The 19,062-nt window shown below is 40.0% G+C and overlaps 1 protein-coding gene across 3 annotated transcripts in view; it reads right to left on the bottom strand.

Annotated features, from left to right (window-relative positions):
- The window catches only part of osbpl6 (oxysterol binding protein-like 6), a 367,626-nt gene that overhangs the window by 60,132 nt on the left and 288,432 nt on the right, over nt 1–19,062 (bottom strand). For all 3 annotated transcript variants that reach the window (XM_051710487.1, XM_051710486.1, XM_051710488.1), the window contains one exon: nt 15,171–15,424. In XM_051710487.1, the coding sequence (XP_051566447.1) occupies nt 15,171–15,424 (254 nt within the window). The remainder of the gene's footprint in view (nt 1–15,170; nt 15,425–19,062) is intronic.

Raw genomic sequence — 19,062 nt, 5'->3', positions numbered from 1 at the left:
ACAGGGCTGATTTCATTTTTTTCTTTTTGCCATGTTTTGTTTTATGATTGTGTCATTCTGTTATAACTTACAGTTGAATATGAATCCCATAAGAAATAAAAGAAATGTGTTCTGCTCACTCATGTTTTCTTTAAAAATGGTACATATATTACAAATCCTCCAAGGGTATGCAAACCTTTAAGCACAACTGTAGAATCCAGCTAGACTGTGTAATCTCTGAACATAGAGAGCAGTGCTTGAGGAAAGATGATGTGTTATGTTATAAATGAGAGAGCATAAAATATAAAGAGAGCATTACATCATCACAAACAGACTGTTAGGACAGTTAGGTAAAATCTAATTGGGTGAATCTCACAAACTTGCACTTAGTAATTTTTTCCCTATTAAAAAAGTTTTACTCCTAAAGAAATTAACTGTAATTTTGAAACACATGTATAAAATCATGAGCACTCACATGAGATGAGGACTCGAGTCATATCAGTAACCTTATAAAAGCTGTTTTATTCTACATGGGGCAGGGGTGCCCTCATGGGGGCTGCCATTTTAGAATCACATGACCAGCTGAATACTACTTACTACCATCTTGTTATTGGACAATTTCACTGTTGGATTAAATGAATCATGGTTGATTGTGAAAAGTGAATTTCTACAATGGCATTGGAAACTAAAAACTATTGATTTTGAATGATGCTACATCCACACCACTAGGTGTTAATGTACGTCCAAGATGACATAAGCAAAAGGTTACTGAGTGCACCTTTAAGTACATTTTACCCCAATAAATGCTATACTATATCAGATTATCTAATTTAAAGGGACAGTTTATCCAAAAATAAAATTCTATAAAATTACCCTCATGTCGTTCCAAACCCGTACAACTTTCTTTTTTATGCGGAACACAAAAGCAGTTTTAATGTATATCGCAGGCCATATTTTCAATACAAAGCAGTGGATAGTGCCTCATGATAAAGTTTCAAAAAGGACCCAAAAGTATCATAAAAGCTGTCCTTGTGACTTTTGTGTCAAGAACAAGATGTCATGACATCAAGATTTTCACCAAAAATTATTAAAATGTTTGTGTTCTAAAGTCTTTTGCCTTCAGAAGCCACATTACTTAATGAAACTTTTGGGTCCTTTTTAAAGCTTTTAAGCAAGTCCCTATCAATAGAGGAAAATTACCTCAATGTCTGGACATGTTATGTTAATTTTAGGGGGAAAATGTGCTTAATTGTCATTAAATTTAATGTCACTATGCAAATAATCTTAATTGTCCTAAAATAGGCTTCATTGTCTTTATTTTAAATTATTTATACCAGTCAATTAAAATATTGAATAAACATTTTCCAAACAAACCCTTCCAGCGAAAGACACAAATGCACTAAAATAGCACCAGAATCTAATGTCAAATTAGTAAATGTGTTAACCGCATAAAAAAAGTGAATGCATTAAACATGTAACATTATTTGCATGCATTAACGTTTTTATTTATTTATTTATTTATTTATTTTTAAGATTAACATTTTTATTTATTAATAGAAATGACAAAGACAAACAAAACATACTGTATATACAATGAATCAACATTTAACTCCCACTACTACCCCTCCCCAATCAACAACCCCACCCCGACCCCCAACGAACATCCCTGTGGTCTCACATAAGTACACACACACACACACATATATATATATATATATATATATATATATAGATATAGATATATAGATATATATAGATATACACATACATACATACATACATACACTACCGGTCAAACGTTTTTAAACACTTACTCATTCTTTATTATCATTTTTTTCACATTTTAGAATAATAGTAAAGTCATCAAAACTGTGTAATAACATAAATGGAACTATGGGAATTATGTTGTGACTAAACAAAATCCAAAATAAATCAAAACTGTGTTATATTTTAGCATCTTCAAAGTAGTCACCCTTTGCCTAGAATTTTCAGAAATGTACTCTTGACATTTTCTCAACCAACTTCTTGAGGTATCACCCTGGGATGCTTTTTAAACAGTATTGAAGGAGTTCCCATCTATGTTGGGCACTTATTGGCTGCTTTTCTTTATTATTTGGTCCAAGTCATCAATTTCAAAAACTTTTCAAAAAAAAGTATTTTATTTTAGTTTTGAATGAAATAAATGAATATGTTGGCACAATTATATTTTTGTCTACAAAACTAACATTCAAACATATATATATATATATATATATATATATAAATGATCATACACGTCTAAAACTACGCCTCTTCCATCCCCTTAAAACAATCTGCCTGCCTATCATAACCCTGGCCAGGACCCAATTTTTGTATGTATTTATCTCTTATATTGATGACTGCCCCATCGCCCAAAACACAGTCTGGGGCAAAACGAAACCCAAGTGCCCAACACGTCACACACAAATCTCTGAATCTTCAACTAAAATCCTGGATCTCAGCACACCACCAAAACACATGGCCCATGTCTACATCCTCTGACTGGCATCACCAGCAGGTGGTTGTGTCTTTAAGACCAAGCCTATACAATCTAGAGGGGGTCAAATAGAATCTATGTAAAATCCTGAATTGCATCTCTAGATGCAGACTTGACCTTTTTTAGAATCCTAGCCCACACTCCCTCCTCCAATACCAAGTTTAAATCTTTCTCCCATAATCTCTTGATAGAACTTAAAGCTCCATCCCCCAAATATGCGATCAACATCCTGTCAAAAGTATTGTGGTCACGGATCCAAAAATAATAAGCATGAATCAAAATAATAAGCACAGATCAAAAAATAACAAGCATGAATCAAAAATATAACAACACATTTAAAATATGTTGCAAAAAACAGAAACCAGTAGTGTATTAATAAATGAAAAGATGGGTAAAATTTCAGTAATTTATTATTTTAATTAGGCTATAATAGTCAGTGCTACCAAAAACAATCAGTCTTCAGCTGAGTGAAAAGAAAAACAGCTGTCGCAACCAGCACCAACATCTTTAAGTCTACAGGTGTCCCAACGTGCAAAAGTCATCCACACACTTGCAGTCTTCTCGTGTACTTGCACACTAGTGGCCAAACACCGTAAACACGTAAGACAAGTGGGGACAGTCACACGATGGTAGATGAAGATGGACTATCATCAGTTGGCAAATCCTGGACAATCACGTGTAATTGGAAATAACTATATTATTTGTGGTTGATAGATATGCTGCTTGTGTCTGTTTTGAGTATTTTCTGCCAGCTCTAGGAAACAATGTGTTGTCCGAGTAGGCCATTATCATAGTCCGTTAACACATGTATCGAGTCAGCTGAATTTAGTTAGCAGAGTTTTAGTTTAGGCATTTTTTTTTCCTTTTTCTCCCAATTTGGAATACCCAATTCCCAATGTGCTTTTAAGTCCTAGTGGTTGTGTAGTGATTCGTCTCAATCCGGGTGGCAGAGGACAAATCCCAGCTGCCTCCACGTCTGAGACCATCAACCCGCGTATCATATCACGTGGCTTGTTGAGTACGTTGTCACGGAGACATAGCGCGTGTGGAGGCTTCACACCATCCACCGCAGCATCCATGCCCAACTCACCACGCACCCCACGGAGAACAAACCACATTATAGCAACCACGAGGAGGTTATCCCATGTGACTCTTCCCTGCCTAGCAAACGGGCCAATTTTTGGTTGCTTAGGAGACCTGGCAGGAATCACTCAACACGCCCTGTGATTCGAACTAGCGAACTCCAGAGGTGGTAGCCAGCGTCTTTTACCACTGAGCTACCCAGGCCCCCTTAGTTTAGGCATTATTTAAGACTTCCTTGTTTGTAGGTTATTGGCTGCATATCTAAAAAAAAAAAAAAAAAAAAAAAACAAGGCTGGGTTGGTGTGGATGTTTGATGCATGTTTTTACTAGCTGTACCAATGTAGTCACGAGTTCAGAACCCAACTTGATCCGCTTTTCCATGTTCCTGAATGTGCCGTTATGTACTGATCCTACAATGGCATCATTGACACGGCTACGTGTAGTTTCTTTCTCCACGATACTGCAGCAAAATCAGAAACAAGTGTGTAAGGAAGTTCTTTGACCCTCTGAAGGAAGCGGGAGCCGTGTAAACATCCAACATTAGACTCTTTATTGTCAGCACTTTTCAATGTAACAAAACATTCAACACCACTGCTTTTCAGCTCCCCAGACACACACAGCTTCGTTGTAGCTCTCTCTCTCTCTCTCTGTGTCTCTCCCCGACTGCAGCTCTCCTCGCGGCTTTATCTCTCGCCCGTTAATGCTGTAATCACCCACAGCTGGGCAAGTTAATCTGCTGCAGGTGTTCATCCCGGCCACGCTCCACAGAGTCGCCGCTCTCCACAAAGTGACCAAGCAACTTCAATAACATTTGAAGCAAATGACTTACAGTCATACAACCAACTCCAAAGTGTGCATGTAGGTGTCAGCAATAATGCACACCTTTTAGATAATAAAAAATAAAAAAATTCAATTATATGTAAGCATTTCTAAATTCATCAGTATTGTAGAAGGCCTTGGTGTCAGGATCTGGATTTTATTTCTGTTAGCTGGCCACCAGAAAAGACCCCTTTGGATATAACACATTTTTGTAATTGAGTGCAATTTTTTCCCCCAGCCTTCTGTACTTTAGTAACTGTGTTTACAGTATATAAAGTTGATGTATCTTTGTGTAAATTGAATAGGCTACTCTTGTTTGGGTGAGGCACAAAGAGCCTGTAAAGCAACATTCAAACAAGTATTTCCCGACATAAGATAATAATTGACACCAAAGCCTATTACAATACTGATGAATACAGAAATGCTTACATATATTTGGATTTCTTTTTTTTAATTATATAAAAAATCTAAAAGGTGTTCCTTATTGCTGACACCTACATGCACACTTTGGAATTGGTTGTATGACTGCAAGTCATTTGCTTCAAATGTTATTGAAGTTGTACACTCTATGTAATGGAAATGTTTGTAAATGTTTTGGATATGTATGCTCCAATGTTGCCTGTATCTTTAGAGACAGTCCCTAAATGTGCGACTATTTGTGAATAAAGAATGTCCAATGTCAAGCCAACTTTATTGCATTATTTACTGATGTGGGGACGCTTGGTCAATTGTTTCTGATTTCCCTGCATTATGGTGGAAAAAGAAACTACATGTAGCCATGCCAAAGATGCCAACGTAGGATCAGTACATATCGGCACATTCAGCAACATGGAAAAGCAGATCAAGTTGGGTTCTGAACTTGCGACTACATTGGAACAGCTAGTAAAAACATGCATCAAACATCCACACCAACCAAGCCTTGTTTTTTTTTTTTTGTTTTTTTTTTAGATATGCAGCCAATAACCTACAAAAAAGGAATTATTAAATAACGCCTAAACTAAAGACTCTGCTAACTAAATTCAGCTGACTCGATACATGTGTTAACGGACTAGGTTAATGGCCTACTCGGACAACACATTGTTTCCTAGAGCTGGCAGAAAATACTCAAAACAGACACAAGCAGAGTATCTATCAAACCACAAATAATATAGTTATATTCCATTACCTGTGATTGTCCAGAATATGCCAACTGATGGTTATCCATCTTCATCTACCACCGTGCGATTGAACAGCAGCTGTCGGAGTCGCATTGGAGTGATGCAACCTCCCCTCTTCAAATGATTGGCTAGAGGAGGAGCTGTCAATCAAGAACTAGTGGACCAATAGGGACAAAAAACGCCCCCTGATTTACATGAAACTCTACTCACAAGTTTTGGAAAACCAAGCGCAGAACTTGGAAACAAAAGCAAAGAAAAATACAGCGTAAGCGTACAAAAAAATTAAAATATGAGCAAAATTGCCAGAGAGCACAAAAAACAGTAATATAAGCAAGGAAAACATGATTTAAAAAAAAAAAAAAATTGCTGATGACTGCTTTAATTATTATTCTTTTTTTTGCAGTATATTTTAAATGTGTTTATATATTTTTGATTCATGCTTGTTATTTTTTGATCTGCGCTAATTATTTTGATCTGCATATTGTATTTATTTTTGCGCTTATTATTTTTTGATTTACGCTTACTATTTTGATTCACGCTTGTTATATTTGGATTTGTGACTGCAATACTTTTGACGGGATTTTGATCCCATACCCAGTCTCTGAATTAGCAGGGAATAATAGATAATGGGGTGTAACTTAACTTCTCCGATTAGTTTGATAGAAAGGCTTTGCAATGGCGAAATAGGGGCAAGAACTTCTTGTTCAATACAAAACCAGGGAGGGACTCTCTCAGGTGGAAGTGACCAATGAGCCAAATTTCTGAGACTGAATGCATAATAATAAAACAAAATCTTGGGTAGGCCTAGCCCACCTTTGCCAATTTGCTAATGTAACTTATTGAAATGTAATCTGGGACGCTTACCATTCCAAATGAAGGACTTTGCTATGCTATCAAATTGCTTGAAATAAGAGAGGGGGGCATCTACAGGGAGAGATTGTAGCAGGTAGTTACATTTTGGAATACAATTCATTTTAATAACATTAACCTTCCCAATCATAAATAAATGTAATGACGCCCCCCTGTCCACATCGCTCAAAAACCTTTTAAGAGGTCAGAATTAACTCAACTCACACAAATTTTCTGGGAATAAAATACCCAAATATTTAATGCCTTGTTTTGGCCACTGGAAGGTGCCCATCTGAAAAGCCGTTACTGGCCAGTATGCTGTCAGAGCCAAAGCTTCGAATTCAGACCAATTGACTCTGTATCCTGAGAAATTAGAAAAGGAATTAATAATTCTGTGGAGGCAAGGCATAGATCAAGTGGGGTCGGAGACGAATAATAAAATATCATCTGCGTAAAGCAAAAGCTTATGTGCCATACCTCCCGCCACCACCCCTGGAAAATCATCTTCCTTTCCTTATCACGGCTGCTAATGGTTCCAGGGCAAGACAGAACAATAATGGGGAAAGAGGGCAACCCTGCAGGGTGCCCCTGTCCAGAGTAAAATAATCTGAAATTAATCCATTTGTTTGTACCGCCGCTACCGGGTGTCTATAAAGTAACTCAATCCATCCAATAAAAGTATTCCCGAACCAAATATTAAAAAGATAATCCCATTCTACCATATCAAACGCCTTTTCAGCATTAAGTGAGATGGCAGCGACAGAAGTCTGATCATTCGTCACTAACCACATGATATTGATGAGACGCCTGATGTTATCAGAAGAGCCGTGGCCCCGAATAAACCCCACATGATCTATATGTATAAGAGATGTCATAACTTTACTTATTCGGTTAGCCAAAATTTCTGACAATATTTTTACATCTAGCTGGATCAGTGAAATTGGATGGTAACTCTTACAATCGCTTGGATCTTTGTCCTTTTCAAGAATCAGACTGATACGGGCTTGTGTCATGGTTGGCGGAAGTTTTCCATTCTTTAATGATTCCGTATAAACTTCTAGCAAAATTGGAGCCAGTTCTGTATCAAAAGATCTAAAAAATTCCATGGCAAAGCCACCTGGCCCCGGAGACTTGCCTGTGGGCAAGGCCTTAATTACCTCGTCAAGCTCCTCCAAGGTTATCTCAGAATCAAGAAATTTTTTTTGCTCAGATGTCAGTTTAGGGAGATCTAATGGTTCCACAAATTTCTAATATCTTCATCAGTAGACGAAGACGTGGAAATATAGAGATCAAGCATTATTAATATCAATGGCCGAGGTAAATATATCACCACCAGCAGATTTCACTGAGGGAATGGTAGAAAAAGACTCTCTCTGCTTTATATATCTAGCCAAAAGCTTCCCTGCCTTGTCCCCCATCTCAAAGTATGACTGTCTTTCCCTGAATAGCCAAAACTCCACCTTCCGCGACAAAATAGTATTATATCTGTATTTCAGTCGGGTCAGTTCTCTGAGGCTATCAGACGACATTCGGTGCTTCAGCTCTGCCTCAGCACTTTTAACATTTCCTTCCAGTCCACCCCTAAGAAATGCCTTAAGTGCTTCCCAAGCCACGCCCACAGAGGATACTGAGGACCAATTGGTATAAACATTGATTTCAGCCTTTAACATATGTTGGAATTCAGGATTTTGCAAAAGGGATACTTTAAAGTGCCAACTATATGATTTATTTTTCTCTGTATGTGGCAGCATCTCTAAACTCACCAGGGCGTGATCTGAGACTAAGATGTTTCCGATTGGGCAATCAACAACAGATGAAATGAGGCACTTAGATATAAAAAAAGAACTAGAATAAATCTTATGGACTGATGAAAAAAATGATGGGTTCAAAAGTCTCCAAATATCTGTAAGATCAAGATTTTTACACATCCTGTGAAGTGTCAATGTTGCTCTAGGGGGCTTACACACTTTTGCTTCACTATGATCAAGGACTGAGTCCATCAAAAGATTTCCTACCAATATTGTATCATGAGGGGTGCCAGGGGCTTGCAACATCCCTTCAAGATCTATCAAAAAGCCCTGATCATCAGCGTTAGGTGCATAAATATTAGCCAAAATCAATCTTTGCCCCTGAATTTCTGCTGAAACAATTATGACTCTTCCTAATTTATCAGTAATCTGTTTGAAACATTTAAATTGTAGATGCTTACTTATCAATGTAATGACTCCCCTACTTTTACTTGAGCCAGCACTAAAGAAAACGTGTCCACCCCAAATTTTTCAGCTTCCTGTGGGGAAAGATGCGTTTCTTGAAGAAACATTAGTGCAACAATTTAAACCCGAACTTCCCCCCGAACAAAAAACACAGAAAAAAGAAAAACGTGTGCCTTAACCCCACGCACAACAGCGCCAAATGGTGTCCATCCCTCTAAATTCAAACAGTCCATGTACGCCTATGAGAGCCCCCGTGACAACTCTGCCCTTGGATTGCTCAAGTCCGGTGCTTCTATACAAATTTTGTGAGACAGAATTACACAACAGAAAATAATTTATAAAACAAACTCCAGCCAGTAGGAGGCACAAGCACAAAGAACTTGTAGATTCATCCACATAATTGTCCTGAATGTGTGTTCCTCCACAAACAAACTCCAGCTGCTAGGCGGAACCAGCACAAAAAGAAACAAAAAAGGTGCTCAGTTTCCTCGGACAGTCAAGTGAATGTTCAGTGAGTCAGGCCCACTGTTACATGAGTGTAACAAATGCCCTAATCACTCCAATGTTTTTCATGAAATATTCTACAGAACAAACTCCAATCAATAAGAGGCATAAAGCACAAAGAATGTGCAGATTCATCCACAATCTGTCCCGAAGGAGTGTTATCCCACCAAACGATCTCCAGCCGCTAGGCAGAACCAGCACAAAAAGATACAAAAAAAGCGCTCAGTTTCCTCGGACAGTCAAGTGAATATTCAGTGAGTCAGGCCCACTAGGCTGCATAGTGAGTATCACACAATGACTTACATTGTGTCATTCCACTGACTTTATGAAAGACATCACTTGCTGTGGGCATGTAAATATTTTACGGCCATCCTTAGCATCTTTTCTAAATTTGGCCAGGAACATCAATGCAAAAGTGACCTTCCATTGATGTAAGAGTTTCTTGCATTCCTTGAATCGATCGCCCCGAATTCACTCTTGTCGAAGTCTGGGAACAAGAAAATGCTGAGGTTCTTCTAAGAAAGCCTTCCTTTATGCCTCGCCTCACGTAACACGAGATCTTTATTGGATGATCTCATAAATTTGGCCAGAATTGATTGGGGCCTGTCTCCTTCCGCAGATCTCAGAGCCGGAAATCTGTAAGCTTGCTCGATTTCCAGTTTATGGCCTGTTATGTCAAGCAGACTTGGGAAGAGCCCATCGGATCACCGAGCCAGAACTCTGTGAGCTTGCTCGATTTCTAGCTTATGGCTTGTTATGTCAAGCAGACTCAGGAAGAGCCCGTCTAGGAATTTCACCATATCTCTGCCTTCTTTGTCCTCAGGAATTCCAACAATTCGGAAGTTGTTTTCCCAGTTACGATTCTCAAGGTCTTCCAACTTTTCCCAAACACGCTCCAAGTCTGTCTTGGTCGCTAGCAGATTAGCAGCTAATTCCCTCTCTGATGACTCCAGAATAGATCCGTTTCTCAACATCCGCCATTCTTGTAACCATCTTAGTGAATTTCATCTCCATGACAGTGATCAATTGACATATTACAGCAAGATCCTCCAAGTCAGCAACGACCTTCTTCAGCATTGCCGACATGTTCAACAGTTGATGCTGAATCTCTTTCACCTCACTGGACAAATTGAGTCCCGGGCTTTCGGCCTGTTGCTCAGGGGCTTCAGCTTGAGCACATAAGGGTCTTTTAATGTCTCCAGAGCCTGAGGATTTTGAATTCTTTGAATATTGTCTTCCTAGAACAGTAGAATCAGAGTGTATGGAATCTCATCGGTTTATGACATAAAAAGTATTAAAACTAGCAAAGTGCGCAGTTCTCGCCATTCACACATCCGACCCTCGCACGGCGCCACGTGACTCCATGCGTTAACGTTATTAATTTCGACAGCTCTTTGCTGTCCCTTTGGATTGTGTGGTGAAACATAACCTCGACATGTTCTTGACAGGTTTTCATGAGATTCAATCAAAGTCTGTGTAACAAAGGTTCAGGTTGGGCAGATAAAGGAGGAAGCGGGAACCGGTTTCCACAGTTCATGTGAGTCTCTCTCTGGTTGGTCTCTCTCTCTCTCTCTCTCTCTCTCTCTCTGTGTGTGTGTGTGTGTGAACTGGCCGTCTTTTTATCTCCCCCGACTCTCACTGCGAACATAGTGATGGTAATTAGTCACAATTCATCTCAAGTGGATGTCCTTACCACTCTCTCTCTCCCCAGATGGGCGCTCGACCACACCCTCACCTCCACATACCCCCACCGCCTGACACATGCCGGGGGAACCATCCGGACTGTCCATTCCCCCACCCTTTTCTAGAGAGGAAGTCTGCAACAGCCATCTGTTCCCCCGGTCTGTGGACCACCTTGAACTTAAATGGCTGGAGTGCCAACGGGTGACCCGGGCGTTGGCATCCTTCTTGCGGTGGAGGCATTGGAGCAGGGCGTGGTCCGAACAGAAGGTGAATGCTCATCCCAACAAATAGTAGCGGAGAGTGAGGACTGCCCACTTGATGGCCAAACACTCCTCCTCTATGGTGCTGTACTTCATCTCTCTCATAGAGAGCTTTTGACTAATGTACAGCACCGGGCGCTCCTCCCCCTCCACCACTTGGGCAGAACAGCACCAAACCCACTGTCTGATGCGTCCGTCTGTAAAACAAAAGGGAGAGAGAAATCAGGGGAATGCAGAAGCGGCCCACCACAAAGTGCAGCTTTTACCTGCGTGAAAGCTTGTTGGCCCAGCTCTGTACACTGGACCGGGTCTGGGGCTCCCTTTTTAGTGAGATCAGTCAGCTGGCTGGTGACGTCAGAAAAATTAGGCACAACCCTTCGAAATGTACTCAACAAACAAACTGAACGGAAGGGTCACAAATTGGTGTAATCTAAACAGTGTGGAGAAGGGCCTGTAGCAAATGATCCTGTGATAGACACCCCAGTGTATGGAGTTTGCTCTCAGGTCAAGAACGTATTGAATTTCATTTTTGCTTTGTGAAGGTCCCTCCTCCCAATTTTCCTTGATGATGTCTAACACGCCACGGGGCTTATGCCCATATAACAATTCAAATGGGTAAAACCCCGTCGAGGCTTGCGGGACCGCTCGTACTGCAAATAACAGGGGTTCGAGCCACCTATAACAATTCCAAGCATCTTCATGCACGAACTTACGAATCATGTTTTTTTAAGGTCTTATTAAATCGTTTGACCAAGCCGTCTGTCTGGATGGTACACCCTTCTCCGAATCGATTTAATACCTAATCATTCGTACAGCTCGCATAGTGTACGTGACATGAATGTACTGCCCTGATTAGTGAGGATTTCTTTCGGAATCCCCACTCGGAAGATTATTCTGAAGAGTGCCTCCGCAACACTACGTGCTGAGATGTTGCGAAGAGGCACTGCTTCCGGGTATCCACCAGAACCAGTTCAAAGCGATGCCTGTGTGCTGACCATTCTAATGGCCTGACGAGGTCCATGCCAACTCTGTCAAAGGGAACCTCGATCAACTGAAGAGGGTGCAATGGTGCTTTTGAAGTGGCCTGTGGATTCACCAGCTGACATTCGCGGCATGTCACACACCACCAGCTAGCATCCCCACAAATGCCCGGCCAATAGAAACGGGCCATGAGATAGTTTCGTGTTTTCCCGTCCCAAATGACCCACCATCGGACTATGATGAGCTGCCTGGAACAACATTTCCTGACAGCTCCTTGGTACTAACAACTGGGTCGTATCTTCTTTTGTCCGAGCATCCTGCTTCACTCAATACAACCGACCGTTTATAATTGAGAAATACGGATATGTGAGTGCAATGCGTGGCTGATGGCGCTGACCATCAATTACTTTCACTTGGTCAAACGCGTGCTTAAGGTAAGAGTCTCGTTTCGCATCTGATCCAGAGGCAAATCTCCAGCAGGAATTCCCCTAAAGGCTGGGGAAGTCCCTCTTTCTTATTTTAAACAATTTGATAGAATATCTAAATCTTTTATTTGGAATGGTAAATGACCTTGTTTGCATTTCAGTAAGTTACATAGACCAACTGACAAAGGAGGTTTAGGCCTCCCCAAAATGTTGTTTTATTACTATGGTTTTAATCTTAGACACTTGGCCCATTGGTCTCTTCCACCAGAGAGAGCCCCTCCCTGGTACAACATTGAACAAGCGGTCCTTGTCCCAATCTCACCATTGAAAAGTCTTTCTATCAAATTGCCTAGAGAAGTCCCCCTTTTTCTGGAAAGAATGAATGGAGAGGGGTGTTGCGAATCTTGTTGACCTTTATGAAAATGGACCTTTGAAATCATCTGAAATTATAACACAGCAATTTGGGATGTCATGATCTCAATTTTTAAGGTATTTACAGTTGCACCATTTACTTTGTACTATCTTTGGTGGTAGTACACAAACCCCTAAGGCTGCAGACACTGTTTGTATGGTACTCACAGACTTTGGAAAGGGTCATGAAGTGTCAGTGTATTATTCCTCATTGATTCAGAGTCTGGGTGATTGATTTTTAACAGCTCTTAAGAGGTTATGGGAAAGAGATCTGAACTTGGTGTTTGAGGATGGGGAGTGGGAAATAATTTATAAAAAATATTAAAACTATGTCGAGGGATGCAAGGGTACATCTTATTCAGTTTAAGATTTTGCATCATTTCTACTGGACTCCCTCTAGATTGTTTAGGCTTGGTTTAAAAGACACACCTATCTGCTGGCGATGTCAGTTGGAGGCTGGAGACATAGTCCATGCTCTGTGGTTCTACACTAAGATTCAGGAATTTTGGGTAAGAGTCCAGAATGTTATCTGTGAGGCGTTAAAAACTCAAATTTCATTCTGCCTTAGAACTATGTATATTGGGTGATGGGGCGGTTACTAAATTAGGTGACAAATATAAAAAAAAGCTGGGTCCAAACTAGTGTAATGATTGGCAGACAGATAATCCTTAGAGGATGGAAAGTCAAAAGGTGCTCCCTCATTTCAAGAATGGTTCACTGAATTGGGCAGGTTTGTGTCATTTGTAAAGATATCATACAAACAGCTTGGCAGATTAGATGTCTATGGCAAAAAATGGGACAAATACTTGACCATTCTTCAAGGCTCTTAGTGAGGACCATGTGGAGAGAAACATGATTATGGTCGAAACTGTAAATTATATCCTCTTTATTTATTTATTTTTATTTTCTAAATTTTTTTTTGTTTTTTTGTTTGTATGTGTGTATCTCAGGGTTTGACAACAGGGATATTTGTTGAGGGTCAAGGTGGGGTTGGGGATTGGGAGGGGGAAAGGGAAATAATGGGGGTTAAAAGGGGATAATAATTGATTATGTGTGTGTGTATATATTATATATATATATATATATATATATACTGTATATGTATATATATATATATATGTGTGTGTGTGTGTGTGTGTGTGTGTGTTGTGCTTTGTTCTGTACCATGTGTAAGAATCAATAAAAAGTGTTAATTAGAAAAAAATATATATATTTTACAGTTGCTATAGATTACAATGGAAGTGAATGGGGCCAGTCCACAAAGGTTAAAATACAAATAATTAAAAAAAAAGTTTAGCTACAAGATCCAAACAAAATACATGGTAACATGATTTTAGAGTTATAACAGCACTTACTAACCTTATCTGTGTAAAGTTACTGTAAATCCAATATTACAATCCAATCCAATTTGAACAATAGAGTCCAAAATGTATTTGGACACTAACACGCAATTTAAAAATGTATACATTTCTCTGCATTAGATGATTAAAAACCAAACCTAGTGTCATATGCAAACAAATGACTGTAGACCTTTTCTCAAAACTAACTTCACTTTTCTGAGCCATTTTTGCAATTATCTTCAGCCACTTTTCCACCATAGGGCCGAACTGTTCTTGTCGCAAAAGTTAAAACCGTCCCGAGTGAGAGGTATACAGTGGAGCCAGTGCACTATTGAGGATGATCGCATATTCCAGTTTTTAGGACTGCTTTTTCCTTGGTTTTATTCTACTAATAAACAGGAAAGACTTGGCCCATGTCATAAAAAGAAAAGCAAAGAGAAAAGGCAAGATGTTTATCATCATGAGGGCTTGTGGATGCCACCGGACATGAACACACAGAGAGGTAAAAGTTTCAAGACTAGCTAAAAAGGATATTTATTTATAAAATATTATATACAATACTAAACCTTAAAAAATAATGCAGATACACTAAACATACAGTATTTTTTTATTACATTTTATTAACTTCACCCAAATATTAGCAAACTTGGAGAGCTAGAAACAACTAAAAGCGCTATATGCCTTGGCATTGGCAAATTGACAATTGACAACCAGCATGGTTGAGAACAGTTGAGTACGGTTAGCTAACCGTGCCAAGAATTCCGTGTCGAGAACGTTTTTAATTGTGCCGTGCCGAACCGTGCTTAAGTGGCTATTGTAACTGCTCCGTACTGTCCTCAGAACAGTTCGGCCCGATGGTGGAAAAGCGGCTTTTGATTTTAGAGGATTTATAAAGTAATTTCCCCTCAAGTTCACACAGGTGTAGCTTATCACATTAACTGTGGACTTTACCATGCGTTCATAGGGGTCGTCAGTTTGAGCAGCTTTATCCAGTAGCTCAGTGTATTCCAGCTCCTCACACATGTGCTGCAGGGTGTTCAGGGGCTCATTTAGCTCCACTGGCATGGACACCTTAGACAGGTCCTTCCCGATGTTGTTCTTCAGGATGTTCCACAGGTTAATGTTGGAGGTGTCGGGGGCAGGGGCAGGAAGACACGTGCGTCTGCCATTACGCAATGCACCACTGGCCAGATCACCATTTGGCACTGTGGGAGAAACAGAGTTTACTAATGGGCTGGCGATATATTGGATATTTACTAGGATATGTAACCAATAATTCATAGCTCACTATAAATATGATACCCGATAATTTTACTGGAGCTGCTAATTAGCAGCTCCAGTAAAATTATCGGGTATCATATTTATAATGAGCTATGAATTATTGGTTATCATATCCTAGTATGTGTGTGTGTGTGTGTGTGTGTGTGTGTGTGTGTGTGTGTGTGTGTATATATATATATATATATATATATATATATATATATATATATATATATAATATACATACATACATACATACACACACACACACACACACACACACACACACACTGATCAGCAACAACATTAAAACCACCTGCCTAATATTGTGTAGGTCCCTCTCGTGCTGCCAAAAAAGCGCCAACCCACATCTCAGAATAGCATTCTGAGATGCTATCCTTCTCACCACAATAGTACAGAGTCAATATCTGAGTTACTGAAGACTTTGTCAGAACCAGTCTGGCCATTCACTGTTGACCTCTCTCATCAACAAGGCGTTTCCATCTGCAGAACTGCCGCTCACTGGAAGTTTTATGTTTTTGGCACCAGTAAATTCTGAGTAAATTCTAGAGAATGTTGTGTGTGAAAATCCCAGGAGATCAGCAGTTACAGAAATACTCAAACCAGCCCATCTGGCACCAACAAACATCCATGTGATTATCTAATCAGCCAATCATGTGGCAGCAGTGCAGTGCAAAAAATCATTCAGATACAGGTCAGGAGCTTCAGTTAATGTTCAAATCAACCATCGGAATGGAGGAAAAATGTGATATCAGTTATTTGAACCATGGCATGATTGTTGGTGCCATACGGGCTGGTTTGTGTATTTCTATAATTGCTGATCTCCTGGGATTCTGAGATGCTATTCTTCTCACCACGATTGTACAGTGTGGTTATCTGAGTTACCACAGACTTTGTCAGTTCAAACCAGTCTGGCCATTCTCTGTTGACCTCTCTCATCAACAAGGCATTTCCATCCACAGAACTGCCACTCACTGGATGTTTTTTGTTTTTGGCACCAATCGGAGTAAACTCTAGAGACTTTTGTGCATAAAATTCCCAGGAGATCAGCAATTACATAAATACTCAAACTAGCCCGTATGGCACCAACAATCATGCCACGGTCTAAATCACTGAGATCACATTTTTCCCCATTCTGATGGTTGATGTAGTTGGCACTGTTTTGTTGGCACGAGGGGGACCTATACAACATTAGGCAGGTGGTTTTAATGTTATGGCTGGTCGGTATATGTATTATATATATATATATATATATATATATATATATATATATATATATATATATATATATATATATATATATATAGCTCTGGAAAAAAAGACCACAGCAAAATTTCAAAGTTTCTCTGGATTTACTATTTATAGGCGTGTTTGAGTAAAATGAAAATGTTTGTTTTATTCTATAAAGTACTGACAACATTTCTCCCAAATTCCAAATAAAAAATGGTCATTTGGAGCATTTATTTGCAGAAAATGACAACTGGTCAAAAAAAAAAAAAAAGATGCAGTATTTTCAGACCCCGAATAATGCAAAGAAAACAAGTTCATTAAACAACACAATACTAATATTTTAACTTAGGGAGAGTTCAGAAATCAATATTTGGTGGAATAACCCTGATTTTCAATCACAGCTTTCATGTATCTTGGCCTGCTCTCCACCAGTCTTTCACATTGTTGTTAGGTGACTTTATGCCACTCCTGGTGCAAAAATTCAAGCAGCTCGGCTTTGTCTGATGGCTTGCGACCATCCATCTTCCTATTGATCACATTCCAGAGGTTTTCAATGGGGTTCAGGTCTGGAGATTGGGCTGGCCATGACAGGGTCTTGATCTGGTGATCCTCCATCCACACCTTAAGTGACCTGGCTGTGTGGCATGGAGCATTGTCCTGCTGGAAGAATCAATCCTCAGAGTTGGGGAACATTGTCAGAGCAGAAGGAAGCAAGTTTTCTTCCAGGATAACCTTGTACGTGGCTTGATTCATGCGGGCTTCACAAAGAGGAATCTGCCCGATTCAAGCCTTGCTGAAGTACTCCCAGAGCATCACCGATCCTCCACTAAATTTCACAGTGGGTGTGAGACACTGTGGCTTGTAGGCCTCTCCAGGTCTCTGTCTAACCATTAGATGACCAGGTGGAGGATCGGTGGTGATCTGGGGGTGTTTCAGAAAGGCTGGAATTGGGCAGATTCGTCTTTGTGAAGGACACATGAATCAAGCCATGTACTGTACAAGGTTATCCTGGAAGAAAACTTGCTTGCTTCTGCTCTGACAATGTTCCCCAACTCTGAGGATTGGTTTTCCCAGTGTTGGGCCTCATGTATTCAGACAGAAGACAAAGGCAGGCCTAACACAAGTCGTAAAACCTAACTCAGCCCCCATACATTCCATGTCGTAAATTTTACTGATAAAAAAAATCGCGTCAAAATCAAACAAATGGAGTCCAAAACAGACTACAAATCCAGGAAGCCTTGCTCACTGGAGGATCGAACTCTCGACTCCTATTGGATGAGGCACACAACAGAACGTCCCTCGAACATGACATCATCAGGAGTTGAAATAATTCTGAAATGCTTAAAGATTTCACTTCCAGTGACTTAGTTCACCGAATACGGACGTAGCTTTTTGCTGCTCTCAGGTGCAACCTTGTGGCACAAGGAAGTAATGTCCGACTTGAAACTGTAGCCATACAATCTCCATCTCGCTGGACGAGTTGAGATTACTCTGTGTTCAACCGAACACTCTAACAGATCCGAAGGAGACCGCTGAGCAATTCGCATCTTCATCCGTTGGCCTACAGAAGTGAAGAGATTAAAGATTTCTCTTCCATCTTCAATCAAGTCGACATTTCTGAGTTCTCCGCCAGCCCGCCAAGAATCAACAGCCGTACCGCCCGCCGACAGAGTGAGGAAACGGCCTCCCATCGTCACACGAGCCTCAAGGAACCGGGCCAAAGTTAAAGGACGGAGGAAAACACATTCTACCTGTGTCCTCATGCGATTCAAGTAAGAGGTTACGTCTGGGCAGAGATAGAATATTATAGTGTGTTATTCTTGTGTTTCAAGGTTTTTTCTTGTACAGTTTACGGACCGCCATGTCCGCTCAATATTAATACTCAGGGTATTAATTATCACAAATTTGTTTTGCTGTATTGTGGTCTAACCAAATTGGATTGTTGTGCATTTTCGCCATCGCGGGTGAGACAGAAACTGAGTTCATCCATTAGAGTCAAATAACGCAGGACTTTTACAAGCCCCGCTCGTAAAACCGCGTCTCTGAGTGATGAACACAGCTGCTTTCTCTCCAGCTATCGCGAAATCAGCTTTCGGGCTGTCACTTAATAATCTCTCTCTCTCTCTCTCTCTCTCTCACTAACCACACTGACACACACACACACAGACACTGTCACACACACACCTTATGTGTTATAGGATTATTTTTATTTCCATATCTAATCATGTCACTGTTTAGTTTGTAGTTGTAAGTGGGGAAGTTTATTGACTGCATTGTATTAATTATTAATTGATATTACTGCATAAATAAACTTTGTTTATATTACAAAGAA

Source organism: Myxocyprinus asiaticus, chromosome 11 (assembly GCF_019703515.2).
Source record: "Myxocyprinus asiaticus isolate MX2 ecotype Aquarium Trade chromosome 11, UBuf_Myxa_2, whole genome shotgun sequence".
NCBI lineage: Eukaryota > Metazoa > Chordata > Actinopteri > Cypriniformes > Catostomidae > Myxocyprinus > Myxocyprinus asiaticus.
The sequence above is the reverse complement of the archived record's forward strand: the minus strand, read 5'-3'. Positions and strand labels throughout refer to the sequence as shown.